The 16,575-nt window shown below is 45.3% G+C and overlaps 1 protein-coding gene across 3 annotated transcripts in view; it reads left to right on the top strand.

The window, feature by feature from the left end:
* PLCB1 (phospholipase C beta 1) overlaps positions 1 to 16,575 on the top strand; it is a 647,792-nt gene that overhangs the window by 609,471 nt on the left and 21,746 nt on the right. For 2 of the 3 annotated variants that reach the window (XM_074949683.1, XM_074949682.1), the window contains one exon: positions 831 to 895. The exons of the other annotated variant lie outside the window; for it this stretch is intronic. In XM_074949683.1, coding sequence (XP_074805784.1) covers positions 831 to 869 — 39 coding nt within the window. In that variant the 3' untranslated portion in view covers positions 870 to 895. The remainder of the gene's footprint in view (positions 1 to 830; positions 896 to 16,575) is intronic. 3 annotated transcript variants of the gene reach the window in all.

Below are 16,575 nucleotides of genomic sequence, written 5' to 3'. Positions count from 1 at the left end.
ACTCTTTTAAATTACCCAAGTATGAATTTTGACACTGGGAATCAAATGCAAATTTAGGTGTTTTTGTTTCATTTTGTTTTGTTTTTTTAAGGGCTCTTTGGTGGATCAGAATATTGGTCTTATACTTTATCCTGAAAATGTCACCTCCTCCAGCATCATGCCCAGTAGCTCCCTCTGCTCAGGCATTGGTTTAATACTGACTCAAAAGGAAGTGTTCCATCTGTTGATTCTCTAGCACCACTTTCTGAAGCATTCTGTGTTTTGCTTGAAGATCTCCTATCTAAGAACTGATTAAGGCCAATCCCGCTTAGTTTAAGAAATCTGGCATGATCAGAGGCAGAGGTGATATATCTGTAGTGGCCTTAGATACTCCTTCCAGTAGGAACCGAGGTGGCATGGCTGATTGACATTGTCCTTATGGAAATATACTTTTCTTCCCCTATCGAAAGAATATGTCTCTTTCTTGAGGAAATTTTTTTTCGACAATGTGCCTGAGCTCCAGCTGCACCCAAGCTCAGATCTCCCACACAGAAGCATGCTGAAACATTGTCCTTTTTTTAATAAAGAGTGACAGGTTATGTTTCATAGATTGGTTTGACTGCCTAATGTGTTCCTACCAACTGGTCAAATTCACTGCTTAATGTGATCCTAGCAACCAGTCAAATATTAATGAGCCAGCACTCAGAAGGGCAGAGTGATCTTTCTATTGTTCATTATGTGCCTAGATAAAAGAGAGGTTACTTTTTTGTACTGCACAAAATTATGTAATTTTAGTTTAGAGTAATTGCTAATCACCGAAAATTGAAATGATCCTTGGTTTTGTTTTAAAGAGCATAGAAGAACAAGAAGTAGAGGAAAAACAGAAGTAGAAATGGAATATGAGACTATAGTGAAAGTGAGTGAAATGTTCCCCTTCTTATCTAGTAATGCGCATGTTGTTTTCATTTTTCATGTCAAAACGTGAGTCGATAGGGTCCACAGTTTACTGCCCATTAGTTCACGTGATAATTGAAATCTCGGAAGGTTTTGAATCCTTTTATTATCTGCTGGCTTCGTAATGTATGTTGCCACTGGTGGTTATACTCTTTTTAGACTGGGAAAGCAGTTTGTGGCTTCTTTGCCTCACACTCCACCCCACTGTTTTGTTTGTAATGCTTTTGTCTCACCTCTAATACAGCGATCAAGAGATGCATGTAGCAGCATGAATATAAAAGCTTTTCAGGCAGCCATCTCCACTGCCCTTTTGATCATCTGAGCATCTTCTGTTCCATCTCTCAGCCAAGTCAGAGCCAAAATCCCATTCCCTCGAGACCACCCACAGAAGGCCAATGCTCTGTTTCCCATAGACTACTGGAAAGTCCCCTGAAAAAGCAAAGAGAGATTATGGGGAAGGAAAAGAGGGAACTTAAAGTCTCCAGAGAAGGGTATCAAGGACTGGCAGCATCAGAGAGGGGAAGGGACTGTAGGCAAAAAGTGGGGCAGAGTGGGGCACGGAAAACATTAGAGGCGTGAGGGAAGGGGAGAGATTCAAGCATTGTTGATAGGAAAGAAGGAGGAGCAGAAGCTAATAGGGTTGAGAAGAGAGTGCCAAGGCAACAGGTCTTAGGGATGGGAAGGAGAAGAGAGGTAACCAGGGGACGGGAGAGGTAGGGGAAATTGTGGCAAGCAGTGAAAGGGGGAATTAGTGGAGCCACCAGGAGAGATTAAGAGACAAAAGGGGGGGAATTATTCTGGTGGAAATGAAGAAGACTGAGGAAAAGACAGACACACCCACCAGGACAGATGAAAGTAGAGTATAAGAAAATAATTTCTTTCTTTAAATTGTTTTATAGAAGGGTTGATGCCCAAAATGCCCTAGCAGAAGGGATAAGAGTTTGATTGTGTGTCACAGAGCAGTGGGGATATGACTGTGTAGGAGGAAGGAGGCTTGGGACAGCTGCTTGAAGATGCGGATGTGCATGGGATCTCAGGTTTTCTTCTGTCTAGGGGATGGAAATAAACTGCTTTGGTTATTAATCAGTCAGTTTTGTTTGCTTTGTTCTGATCTTTTACCATTTACCTGATTCTACCTTTCTGAATGTTTTAATATGCGTTGTCTTGCTGATGGAATAAGAACAAGTTCTTCTGAAGCACTGTCACTTTGGGGGGACTAGCAAGGGACTTGGGAGAACTAAGTATTGTAACAGAACATAACTTCCCATTGGAGAGTTCCCATAGTAAAGGATTTCAGATAATCGCTAGGAAGGCACTTACCTTTCTTTGCATACAATAGATATTTTTCAGTGTTTTTCATATTTTTAGGGCCATATGGTGGCAGGGAGCAAGGGGCAACACCTTCACAGAGCTACTACTTCTCCTCCTTCTGTCCAGGTAGAGAGGGAGGAAGACAAGGGCTGAGGAGTGAGTGGAACACACACAAGTGAAGCAATTTGTGCCAGCTGTCAGTCCGCTGCAGGTACTCACCCCAGCCCTCCAAGAGGCCGATTTTGACTCTGAGTCACAATCTAGTTACCAGTATGCTTCTGGGGAAGCACAACCACATGTTGTTGCCCCTTCCTCCTAAGCCACAAGTTAGTGCATAATCTTTAAAAATGCAGGGCGTTGCAATTGATGGGTACAGATATTTGGAGGGGGACCCCAGACATCTAATCTTAAAGAAGGAGGTGATTGGGCCACACAAGATGGTACAGCCGAGACAGAGATCTGTGGTGGGGAAGTGGTCTGACAGTAGCGTACGGAGAAAAGACTTAATTTACTGCAATCTCTATAGCTCTCCTCTGAATTTTTTAACACAAGGTTCCTATGCACCTTGAAAGTAAATATCTCTCTCTTTCTGTAATTCATAATCCTTGCCATCAGTAGCTCAAGATCACATCTTGTTTGGATCTGGAGTTACTCTCCTTTCTACTGTGATGGCTACAACAAAGTCAACAGTGGTTAGGCCTCTTGGTTGCTTTGATCTCTGTTTTCCATGCTGGCCACAATCATTTCATTGCTTCCTTGTGCTCCCCCCATGTGTTGTTTTAGCCACCTGTTTTCTGTAGTCTTACAATTAGATTGTAAAGGATTTGAGGGAGGGACTTTCTCTTCACAGCTTCATAGATTATAAAGCTAGAAGGGACCAGTTGAGTCATCTGTGTATAACACAGGCCATAGGACTTGCCTGAATTAACTCCTGTTTGAAATAAAGTATATTATATGTTCGTATAGAGCCTATCATATTGGGACCATCGTCAGGACCTAGTTAGAGATTGATCCAGGCAACAGTCAGTCTGCAAGGTGGCTACACCCCTTTGGGATTTGCCATGATGACAGCAGTTTGGGGCCCTGGCCTCTAGGTTCTACTGTAATAGAAATAATAAATAATGTATATGTTTACTGATGCTTAAAATGTCACCTTAATTTGAGTCACATTGGTTTTCTGATGTGCATGATCTGTCTTCTGACCATGTGGACTCTACCATCTACCATCTATTAGGGTTGTCAGGCATCTGGTTTTCCCCAGTCGAAAAGGGACCCTGCCGGCTCCGGTCGGCACTGCCAACCGGGCCGATAAAAGTCTGGGCAGCAGCGCAATGGGGGCCTGGGGCTAGGGCAGACTCCCTTTCTGCCCTGGCTCCACACTGCTCCTGGAAGCGGCCACCAGGGAACCACTACCAATGGGACCTGTGGGGGGTGGTGCCTGCGGGCGCGAAGGCAGCATGCCCTACGCAGAGCTGCCTGGCCGCCCATGTGCCTAGAGGCTGCAGGAACCTGGCGGCCGCTTCCTTGGAGCCACGGTAAGCACTGCCAGGACCCCGCACCTCCCTGCCCCCCAACCTCCTGGCCCAGCCCGGAGCACCCTCCTGTACCCCAAATCCCTTATCCTCAGCCGAAGCCCTCACCCCAACCACCTGGCCCAGCCCGGCGTCCCCTCCTGAACCCCAAACCCCTCATCGCCAGCCCCACCCCAGAGCCTGCACCTCCAGCCCAGAACCCGTACCCCCCCTGCCCCAGCCCAGTGAAAGTGAGTGAGGGTGGGGAAGAGTGAGCGTTGGGGTGCGGGGGTATGGAGTGAGCCGGGGCGGGGCCTTGGAGAAAGGGTGGGGTGGGGGTGTTCGGTTTTCTGTGATTAGAAAATTTGCAACCCTAGTATCTAAACATACTAATGCACGCTTATAATCTCTTATATTAATGTTTTTAGTTGTTGTAAGATCTCTTGCAAAGAGAATAATGAACTTGTAAAATACAATGTGTTTAAAGTAGATATTTCACTCTAAATTGTGCTTAGTTGTCTTCTCTCAGCTTGGCAGAATTAGGCCACAAAACTAGGGCTGGTCCTTGCTTGTCATGAGCTCTCGGTTCAACTATCGATACACAGGAAAGCATTGGACAAGCATTTTCATGAGCAAACTTGTTGCAACAAAAGCAAGTAGAACTGTGAGAGCATAATAAATACCTCGGTACCTGATGATGTGCAGAAGGGACAGCCCGGGTGACTTACAGGAGACAGCATTATTACATTGGCAACAGTTTGCCAGGGAGCTGATAGTTCTTTGTTTTTATGCAAATGTCATGAGGATATTGATTTCTGCTTCTCGGAGATGTACTCTCTTCTTTCCTGAAAAGCTGAAGGGCTAGACTAGCGCTCAGTTTCTTTGAAATAACTCAACTAACATTCTGAAAGTCAGAAATAATAGTGTTTAAGATTGCTGCCCCCTTTTGACCTGAGCAGCTCGGCAATGTTCAGGCCCTGTGCGATATTCCAGTTGGAAGGAGAAATTGATGGAGTCTGGTATTTTCTTTGATGCAGCCTTTTTTATTGACAAGGAATGTACAAAATCCAGTGTTTTCTGAGTGCAGAAGGAACCAAGTAGCATAAAACAACTACTTTTGCTTACAGCACAAAAGGCACTCTTTTCAGCTTGCACCCCTGACCCAAAAACCTCTTCCCAGGGTTTTTCCATGGTCAGCCACCATTCTTTCAAGTAGCAGCTCCTTACGTGGTCTCTCTCTCTCTCTCTCTCTCTCTCTCTCTCTCTCAGTCCTTTTTGTCTGTAGGCAGTTACTTTTTGTTCTGGCTTCCCACACACAAACACATGCCCAAAACAATGTTCAGCAAAAGCTCCTGGGCAGGGCCACAGACTTCTTTTGTCTTAGGTGGGCCTTATGCTTACAGTCTTGTTAATTGAAGGGTTGGCTCACACCCATCAATCTCAGTCCATAAAAATGTTTCACCCAGATCATAACAACACCCCCCACATACACACACCTCAGCTTCACCTGTTGTCCCAGTGAGGCTTAAAACGGTGACACTCACCAGCCCCATCCCAAACAGAAATTTTTTTAAAACATTCAGAATGATACAAGGTTAACTATTTACATATGTACGGTGTCTTTCTGTCAAGATGTTTTCACATCACCAACCCAAAGGAATTTTATTTCCTCCCAAATCTCTTTTCTCTCCCTGGGTTTCATGTCAAGCAGACCCTAAAGACTGCCTATTGTTTATGTGGAATTTGCTGGCTGAGGCAGACCACACCCTTGAGGAGAATTCACTCTGTAACAACTTTTCCAGTCTCGACTTCCACAGCTACATTCTCAGATTCAGAGGGCAGCAAAACTGAAATTCTGTCCTCCGGTATCTTCTCAGAGGGTTCTTATGGATAATGTTGGGTTTAGTCCTGTGACCCAACAATACAGTGTATACCATTTCATTGATTTGGGTCAGTACTCTATAGGGTTCCCTCCCAAAGTTTATCCAGTTTAGGCCTCCTACCCTTCTTTCTTCTAGGAATGTGGAACCAGACCAGGTTCCTCCTTTTAAAGGTTTCCCCAGATGACCTTACATCACACAGCTTTTTCATTTTGACAGAGGCGATCCTCAGATATTCCCTAGCCAAAGGTGTGATTTTTTTTCAGTTTTGGAATGTAGGGTAGTCCCCATGGTTCAAATCCCTTTGTTCCTCTCCAGGAACTCCATACAACAGGTTTCCTGGGGTCCTTAGCTCACGTCCAAACATGAGGAATGCTAGGGTACACTTCTTACTCTCATTAACTGCTGTTCTATAAACCATCAAAAGGAATGGGATATGCTGGTGCTAGTTCTTTGATGCTGTTCGGCAAGGTAGCCAGCTGAACCCCCAGAGTCCTGTTGAACCTAGCCACCGCCCCATCAGATTGGGGGTGTGCTGAGATGGTGCAAATTTTGTGGATCCTAGAATCTCACAAACCTGGTGAAACACATTGGATTCAGAGATTCTCTCTTAATCCATAACTTGCCTGGGTCCCAAAATCTGGTGAAGAATTCATTCACTCGTCTGCTACTGTCACAACCTCTTGGTTTCTTATTAGAAAAGCCTCAGGCCATTTTGTGAAGCAGTCCATAGCTGTCATCAAGTATTGATTGCCAGCCTCTGTCTCAGTCAAGGGCCTAAGAACATCAGTGGCAATGCACTCCTCTGGCACCCCCACAAGATGCTGCTGCAAAGGGGCTTTCCCGGTTTTAGGGGGGCCCTCCTTTGCAATGCAGGCATCACATTTCCTGCACCAATTTCTGCACCCTGCCTGCATGTTACCCAATAGAAATTCTCCCTGACCTTGGCTAAGTTTTTTGCAACCCCCTAGTGTCCAGCAGTTTTAAGATCATGACATCACCTCAGACCCTCCTATTTCATTGCATCTGGTACAAACTGCTGCTACCTGTGTCCGTCACTTGCTGCTTTTTCCCATCTCCTATACAATATTTCATCTTTAAGCCTTTAGCTTTCCTACTGTGACCAGACAACTTTTACTGTGGCATTGTTACATTGCATTCCAGGGTGGGTGCATTTTCCAGTTGATTTTCCAATCACACACTATCGTGATTATCAGGGTCTCTCTTTGAGAAGTTTTTAGTTGCTCTGGGACACATACTTTGGCCCCAGCCCGGTTGCTCTAATGGATGAAATAGGAACATGGGCCCTTCTACGAATTAGAGGAAGAGCGGCACACTCATCTTTTTGAGCGACTAGTTCCTTGCTCTCCTGCTTGGGGCAGCATTGGTAATTAGCCTCCCAACAAGACTGTCTGGATAAGGCAGCAGCATTATCACGCTCATGGCCAGGCCTGTGTGTGGCTGTGAAATCATAGCACTGCAGTTTCTCCAGCCACCTGGCAAGCTATCCCTCAGGACTTGTGACTCTAAAGAGCCACTGCAGGGAAGCCTGCTCTGTCCTGACCATAAACTTCCTCCCATGCAAATAGTGCGGAAAATGTTCTGTGGATTTAACCACGGCTAAGAGTTCCTTTCAGGTGGTGCAATAATTTCTTAGGCGAATTTAGACTTCTGTTGTAACAAGCTGTCACTCTCTTAAGTCCCTTGTGTTCTTGTGTCCGTACTGGCCCCAGACCATAAGCACCAGCATCCATGTCCAATACAAAACGGGTTTTGAAACATGGATAGTCCAAGACAGGAGCAGGAACAATGGCACTTTTCAGCTCTCCGAATGCTACATCACTCCCTGTTGACCACTGAAATGGCTCCCTTTCTCACCCAACATCTGCAGTGGTTCCGCAATATAGGCAAACCCACCACTGAACCGTCTATCATAGGAGCAGCGCCCTATAAAATGGCACATCTGTGAGTGTCTGGCACATTGGCCAGCTCTATACAGCTTCAGTTTCCTTTTTTGTCAGTGGAAATTCCCTGCTTGCTGATTTTGTTGTACCCAAGGTAGAGGACCTCTTTTTGGAACAACTCTCATTTCCTTGGGCTCAGTTTCAAATTGGCCACCTTCAGGTTGTTGCAGACCATTGGTAAATGTTTTAGTTCCTGCTCAAATGTTTTCGCAAGCACCAGGATATCCCCTAGGTATAACAGACAGGCCGAGAGAGGCATGCTTGTAATACCCTCTCCATTAGTCTCTCAGTTGTGGCTGGTGCATTGCACAAGCCAAAAGCCATCACTTTAAATTGTCATAAGCTCCGTTCTGCTGTGAAAGCAGTTTTTTTCCTCTGGATCCACTTCCAATATCCACTTTTAAATGTCAGTGTGGAAAACCAGACTGAACCTGCTACAGCATCCAGGGTATCGTCCATTCATGATAATACATAAGAATCCTTGAAAGTGACTTCAGATATTTTTCTGTAGTCCACACAGAAACTGGGGCTGCCATCCTTTTTCATAACCAGAACTATGAGAGAGGCTTATGGGTGAGGCCCAAGCAGGCTTGATTATGCCTTCCTGATACATTTCCTTGATGCCCTGTAGTGCACCTTCCCTTTTTGCTACAGGTAGGTGAGGTGGCTTTTTAATGGGTCTGTTCCCCCCAGTATCACCCTTGGGCCGGACCAGTGCAATACAACATATATCTTTGTTAGATCGGGAGAACAACTCCTGATTCCTTACCGGAAAGCACTGTAGACTGTTCTGCTAGTCCTCATTTAAGTGTGCTGTACTGAGCTGGAACAAATCCAATAGAAACTCTTGGAGTTCACCTTTATTCCTTTGTAATTGTCTTCTCTACCAGTGTTTACCAGATCTCTCACGTATCGCAACTGCATTCCTTTGTTTACAATTTCCTGTTTGTCAGAACCCTGCCACAAACAAGCGGGGCTCAGTTCTTGTTTCAGATCCACAAGAGTTTTACCGGCTAAGATTCCCCCAAGACCCTGGGTCTCAAAACAGATTTCAAAACTCCGCATCTTGCCCTTGCTGAAAAGCTACCATGGCATGTAGCTGTTATAATGGTTCCTACCCCATCGGAGCAGAACACTTAGTTCACTGCAAACCAGTTGCCTATAAACCATTTGTCTCATGTGGGCCATATCTATATAAGGAATTTCCACAGACTGAATTTGTAAGATACCTTGCCTGGCATTGATTGCACAGTTATTAGCCACAATGAAATCCAAGCTAATCATCAGCTCATCCACTGTTTCTGCCACCCAGATTTCTTGTTCCAATTTCAGAGGTCCAATCTTCAAACCCAGTTTTCCCAGTTTTTGAACTGGTTCCCTGACCCCAGTCTCTGTGTCCATTGGAGACCAATTAGGTGGTTCAGTTTGGGATTCCTAGCCTCTTTAGTGTCTGGTCTAATAACTGTAATGTTTGAGCCTGTGTCAATTACCCCTTATACATCACAGATCCTATTACAGACTCAATAGTCCAACTTACTTTACTGTTTTTTAATGGCCCCACATCTAAACAAAAATTCTGGGACTGATCCTTGTACTTCCAAGCTTTGCCCCTTCAGATTGGTGTTCCCCCCCTTTCCCAAAATGGGAGAGAAGCTTTCACAAGACCCTTGTGACAGCCATAAATTTATAAGAATCCTTCTTTTTGTGGCCAATTTTGTCACAGTACCAGCATTTAACTGAACTCTTTCTGAACACAAAAGTAATCAAATTTCAGGAAACAGCTTTTTTCGTTCTCAGCGCCAAGAGCATTCTTTTCAGCCTGCACCCTGACCCAGAAATCTCTCTCCAGGTTTCTTCCACGGACAGCCCCTGTGCTTTCCGCTGCCCCTTTAGGCTGTCTCTCTCTGTGTTTTCAGTGCTGTCCTGAACACGAGCCAAATCCTGATCTGTATCTCCTAATTTGGGCCATGTTATGGGGGTGGGAAGGGTGAAGGCTATTCAGTCCAAATAGTTACCCCAGTTGTGGAGAGCAAATCAAATCCCAAGGGGGAAACCCCTGTGTCATCGTGGAGTTGCTCAGATAAACCTATCCCTTCCCCTGGAGGTGAAGTCTGTGACTCCCTCTTGCCTCACTCACCCCACTACATGGCAGTGAGGGCACCAAGGAATGAGGTTGGGGGAAACTATGCCTGAAAGGACCATGGGGTGAGATCTACCCAACTGAGTAAAAGTTGGGAGACAGAATGCACCAAGTAGTGCACATCCAATAGGCCGCTCCAAAATGCAGTGAATGGGCCCATTGGCCCAAGGATCTCCCCTTCTCCAGAGCCAATAGGACAGGTGTTTGGGGAGAGCGGTGGAAGAATGACAGCACAGCCCCTCCAATGCCCACCAAGTCCTCTGCAACCAAAGGGTAAGGGTCATTTTGAACCCCCAAGCTCACCCTTGCCCCAGTAGATGCTCTGCAAGATGGAAAGAGGGCAAGCTTTACAGACGTAGGGAGAGGAGTGGGAATCCCTTCAGGGCATCACATGGCCCTTACTCCCACATGAGATAGCATCAGATTTTGCTTCAACAGAATTCATGGCCAAAGTGTATGCCCACTCGTAACAGATGCACATAACTCTCATTAGCATTGATGGTAGTTAGGCATGCAGCAATCTAGCTGAATTCATCGGATCTAGTTGCATAACTTAATGCAGCGATTCACTGACTTAACTACCTACTGTATTCTGCTACACAGAGGTGTAGGGGGAATTTTCTTTCCTCTGGTTAATGACATTGTGATTGACAGATGCCAGCAGTAAGAGGGCTAATTTGATGATTTTAAGAAAGAATAGGAGGAGATACAGTCACAAGTCTGTACTGTACACGGGGCTTCATAAGAGAGGCTGAAGCGAGCCCCTATCGAGAGCCTGGCTACTAGCAGCTAGTGAGTACTGCCATAATTTACTCGTACCAGAAGCCTTGATTCAGGAAAGCTTTTATGTACATGCATAAATCAATCCCTGTTCAGGACAGCATTGAAGCCCATATTTAACATTAAGCACATTCTAAAGTCCTTCAGTGGGCTTTGACCACAAGTTTGAGCGCTGTTCTGCATCAGGATGCTTTCCTGAATCAACACCGCAGGCTAAAATTTGCAGGCGCTGTTGTGTGGAGCTGGAATTCTGCCTGGCGTAGTGTCAGCTTCTATATCTAGTGACAGCATGGCTTATGGGAATAATATTGCACTTCGCAGATCACATTCTGACATCTTTATTTTCATGCAGTAGGTGTTAAAAACACATAAATAAAATACATACCATGAAATATGTAGGAGGGATTATTTCCGCAAATAGTTGATACTGAACTTCAATGTTTCAGAAGTGATTAGTAAAGATTAAAACTTACAGTAGTTACTATTCAATAGGTACATTACGGTAGAATCCAGAGGCACCGATCAGAATGAGCGTTCCATTCTACAAGTTGTACAAACCCTTACAAGGATATGGTCGGTAATCTAGAGAATTCACAATCTATGGTACCTGCTTTTCAAACACTCGTTTCTGTGTAAATGCTACAAAGGCAAAATTTTCGGTGCAGGGTTTAGGACTTTAGAGTAACTACTCCTGTTAGAACTAATGACATTTATGGGAATTAAACTCCTCCACTGTTCTTTTAGTAATGTGCCTTTTATTGCATATAGTGGGTACTGCTGCAGAAAAGGCCATTAAAACACATTAGAGGTATCAGTGTAGAATGTCGAATGGAGCTGAGGGGTATAGAAGATTCTGAGAATTATAACTCACCGTCAGTCACTTTCTCAGTACACAACGTCCTCAGCAGCACAATGGGATCAAATTCTCTGGCAACAACCGCTAAATTCTGCTTCATTGTTAACTTACCCTATCGCCCTAGAATACCATTTATTCCTACCCCCACCCCCACTGAACAAACCGTGGCACATGCTTGAAAATACTCATTGGTGAAAAAATCATCCACGGTTATTTTTGACCGTGATTTTATTTTAAAGATGGGTTTTGTTTGCTGTGTTCTCCGACCCAGCTCCACTCCCTAGGCCTTGGCTTCTGCGGTGTTGTCCATATGGCCTGGCTGACTACCTCTTTGCTTTCATGTATGCCAGAGAAGTGGGATCCTGGTAGCCAACTTCAGCAGCTTATCTCCCTGGCTTACCAGACCCAGCTCACAAGTCTACACTTCTGGCTCCCACACTCCCTGCCTGCAAGCTGGACTCCCATCCTAGCTCCCCAAAGCCTGGCTCCAACAAACAGTGCAGGAAGCCTTGAGAACAAAGCTGGAGAAGACAAGGCAGATCTTGGCAGGGCTGGGGCAGGGAGACAGGCACAAAACTGCAAATTCCGCAGTATCTTGGGAGAATGCCAATTGTAGTAGCAGAGTCTATGGGAATTGGGGCAATTCACATCTCTTAGAGCTATTGTTTCAGGCTCTCTGCAGATTCAGACAGGCATCACTGCATAGGTTTTCACTTAAAACATCACCTAAGTGTATATCTGCAATAGCATGTGCTAGAAACAGTTTTTAAAAATGAAAGCTGAGATTCTCGAGCACAGTTCTGTGGCACAAGATGAATTCTGCATGGCCAGATTACAGGGGGTCCTGATTATAGCATATTCTGCTTTTAAAATAATTGAGAGGAGAGCAGTTTTCTCCTGTGTCCCCTCCCAGCCTTCCTAATTATTCATCTTGGGCTAGTTTCTCTTCTTTTTATAATATTTTAATGTTTCCAATTCCCCTTCTCTGTAAGCAGTCAGATCCTGATGACTGATGCTGCAATCCATGGGGTGTGACATTACAAGTTGATAGCCTGAAACCAGCTGTGGTGTCACAGATGCTAGAATGTGGCTTCAGTACATGAACAGAGCAGAAGGCTGGCTCTGAAGGAGAACTTCAGCTGTCTTAAGGCCTCTTTTACAAAGAGATCAAGGCAGTTTAACAGCTTCTCAGTGAGCCACAACAGCAGGCAGATAAAAATTAAGAACTGTGAATTCCCCATGTGTGTAGACAACGTGTCTCTCCAATAAACCCATCTCCGTTAGCTAACAGAAAAGCAAGAGCACTGACTGAACTATTTAAAGCTCCCCCATCCACATTTACCTTACATATCTATTATTTCTGAGGGCATTCTGCACCAAAAAATTAAAAATTCTGCACCCAATATTTTAAAATTCTGTGAGTTTCATTTGTCAATAAATAAATGCAGAGGATCCAGCATGACAGTGGGGAGCACAGGCCACTGGCTGCACGAATGTGGGAGATCACCCTGCAGCCCCAACCCCACCCCCGGGACCCAGACTCAGCAGTGAGGCTGCACCCAACCCTGACACAGCAGAAGACCCAGAAACACCCTGGGGCCCTGCCCCTCTGCACCAGGTGCACCAGGGATAGGGCAGACATGCTCAACCAGGCAGGATCCAAGTGTGGAGGGGCTCAGTGTGGGGGGATCCAGGTGTGGGGTGAGAGGGTTCCGTGTGGGACAATCTGGGTGCAGGCAGCTCAGTGGAGGGTCTAGGTGTGGGGGGATCTGGATGCACAGAGGCTTGTTGGGGGCTGGGGTTTGAGGTGCAGGGGCAATGGGATTCTGCAGGGGCTTCCAGGTGAAGGTGATTGGGGCTCAGCAGAGGGGTCTGGGTGTGCGGGTCTCAGCAGGGGTATCTGGGTGATAGGGAAGTGGGGATTAGTGGGGTGAGAGTCTGGGTGCAGCTAATTGGGGGGTCAGTGGCATGGGGGTCTGGATGTGGGGGCTCAGGGTGGTGCAGGGGTGTGGGGCTTGTCAGAGTGGGGGTTTGAGTGCCAGGAGCTCAGTAGGGGGTGGTCTGGGTGCAAGAGTGAGGATCCGGAGGCAGGAGATTTGAGGGCAGGGGTTGAGGTGCAGTGGGGTGGGGTTTGGGTATGGAGGGCTAGGGGTATTCTGGATGTACTGGGTGACGCTTGACAGGGATGTCTGGGTATGGGAGGTCTGGATTCACAAGGGTTGGGTGGATGCGGGGGGGAAGCCGCTCCCCATACAGTGTCCCCTCCCCCCACAGCTGAGGAGCGATGGGGCCAAGAAGCAGGGGGGGATGCTGAGCTTCCTGCAGCTGGGGGAGGTTTCTGGGGGTGGGTCTTACACAGCCCCAGCCACTCCTTGCAGGGGAAAAGGAAGTCCCATCCTCTCCTGCCTCCAGCCCAGCCAGGACTAGCAGCTGATCCCGGCTCAGTGTAGAAGCCACTGGCTGGGGTGTCCCCAGCCCCACAGTGATTTTCCTCTCTACAGGCTGCTCCAGGTGCCTGAAACAATGTATCTGCACTACTAGGGAGTGATGTGTAACTGCTCTTGAAGCTTCCCTGTCAGAAAGTCATTTTTCTGCAGGGAAGCAAAGAAATCTGCACAGGGCATGAATTCTGCGCACACACAGTGGCGCAGAATTCTCCCAGGAGTAGTCTATTGCAGTATCTTCTAAGTGATGTTTCTCAAACAAATAAGTCCTTGGACTTTTTATGAAGCTGGCCTCCCTTTACATGAATAATATCTTTCTTTCAGCACCGGACTTTTGGCAGAAAGTAGTTATATTGTATAATCTGGAAAGAATACATGGAAAATACAACAATATGTGTTAAACATGTGTAGATAAAAGCTTATAGCTGCAGCAATCTGTCTTAGCGTGTAACAGCAGAAAATGGTAAACTGACAAAGAGTCTCTTGTGTATTCATTGCTCCCATTAACTTTTCTTTGTTATTTGAAGGCTGAAGAAACCTTTTCTGTTAGCCAAGATTCTTTGTTGCTTCAGCTTAATTTTCATTGCAGAACGTTAAATACAGGTCATGTCTACAGTGCAGCAATTAATGGATAGCCTAAAGTCTTATTATTTCAAACTAATTGATGTGTAAGAAATTTTAAATAACATAAGAGTGATAGGAAATTTTAGGAACGATTTATGTAACTAATTCAGAATAATCCTATCGCTGTTGTAAAAGTAGCAAAATAATTTAATTATTCAGTCATACTTATTAGTGCTAATATTGCATGCCTTTTTTCTACATTTTGAAATCCATGTTCATGGATGGGTCAGCCAAGATGAAGTTTTACAAGTCATAGTTTTAAAAAAAGAGTTTTTTAAATTTACAACCTCACTCATCTCATAGCTGATACTTCCCTATCACCACTTGAGCTCTTCCCAAAGAAAAAGATAACTGTCTGGTATCCTAAATAAAACTATGCAATCTGGATGTATTTTAAATAGAGCCATTAATCAATCAACCAACGTTTTACAATTCCAAAAATAACGTGATCATGGCAGGTTGTGTTTTTTCTAGTATCCATTCAACTTGTCTCCAGCTAGATTGTGATCAGAATTGCCATCACAGAATACATTCTAAACATGCATGAAGTGAAAGAGCCTTTTAATGCACTTGGGAGATGTCAAGTGTGATAACAGTAGCAGGGGTCTAACAAAATAAATCTCTCTTCAAACAGACATTCTTGGCATCTGAAAAAAAAGGGGGGCACAGAAGCAGGAGAGGGATTGGTAAGAACCAAACTTAGAGCTTAAAGTTACAAATAGTCAAGAATAGAAATTAGATTCAGATAGAAAGCAAAGGACATTCCTAGGGACCACATTATACCCTCCTGTGGTATATCTCGGACAAAGGGAACAGAAGACTTGGAGAAACTCCATAGGGTTCACCTCACATCCGGCCACATACTCAGCTGGAGTAGACCTGGCCTACTTTAATGGGAATATGCCAGATTTACACCAGGGACTGAATCCAAAATCCATTTAAACCATTGGAAAGACTTTCATTGACTTCAGTAGGCTTTGGATCAGGCCTCAGCTGAGGATCTGTCTTACAGGTTCCTCCTAGTGCCTGGATGACCCTGGAGGAAGCAAGGGTGGTAGCTTCTAAACCTCATGGATCTGTGGGATCTGTACAGAAAGAAAGTCCCAATGACATGGAGGGTTTCCTCTGTACTAATGTCTAGCAGCCATTCTCTCTCCCTTGGCATCCATGCTGTCCTTGGCCAGCCTGCTGTGCCTAAACTCTTCTCCCCTTCCATGGGTGAGTGGACACAGCATGGAAGAAAAGGCAATAAAACCACTTGGAACAGCAGTAGCTTCCCCTCTGTATTCTAACAGAAATTCTGCCAGTCAGAGAGGGGAGTATGCCATACAGAGCAGCTGCTCCTCCTCTCTCCCCCTTCCCCTGACACACCTTCTCATTCCTCCACCCTCATGAGCCGCTGAGCACTGACCACACACAGATCTAGCATAGAGGGCCTCCACAGGCCCCAAGGATAGGTGGGGGAGTCATGCCTTACTGCTGTTTCTCCCCTTTCTGCTCCTTTTGGGGCTTTCTACCTCATTTTATGCTTCTTTGCCCATCATCACGCATAATAGCGAATAGCGGGGAATTAGCGATCCCTTATATCTATATCTCCAAAGTACTGGATGCGTGGGGTGTGATTGTCCTCTCTCCTGCTATCTCGATCTGAATTTGCCACTTTAATCTCTACTAGAAGCTATACGATCTGCTTGGGAAAAAGCATATTTTTCAGCTTTTGCACTTTCCTCGATAACATGGGCATCAAGCCGTAACAAAAATTTTAAGCAAAATATGCACAGCACTTCAACTCCAGACATACATCTGCTTCAGATAATATCCTGAATGGATAATATTTAGCCTGTTCATGTTGGGGTTATCCTGATATATTTAGGTCTATCTTGTCTGTTCTAATTTTTGTCTGTTCAGAAAATAAAATACAAGCTGTCACTTGCCCTTAAACAGTTACAATTCAACACCTTCTGCGAGAATAACTTGCAAACGAATGTGAATTATTTAGGGATCTGACTTGCATGCCGAGAGAAAATCTAGATAGATTCCCTCGCCCTCTGTCTGAATCACTGAACAATTAGCAAGCTGCTGTCAATCAAAGTACAACTGAGTTAAAGATTCTCCCTTTCCTTTTCTGCACA

The sequence above is a fragment of the Natator depressus genome, chromosome 3, assembly GCF_965152275.1.
Source record: "Natator depressus isolate rNatDep1 chromosome 3, rNatDep2.hap1, whole genome shotgun sequence".
Taxonomy (NCBI): domain Eukaryota; kingdom Metazoa; phylum Chordata; order Testudines; family Cheloniidae; genus Natator; species Natator depressus.
Note: the sequence above shows the minus strand (reverse complement) of the source record. Positions and strands in the feature narration are given on the sequence as shown.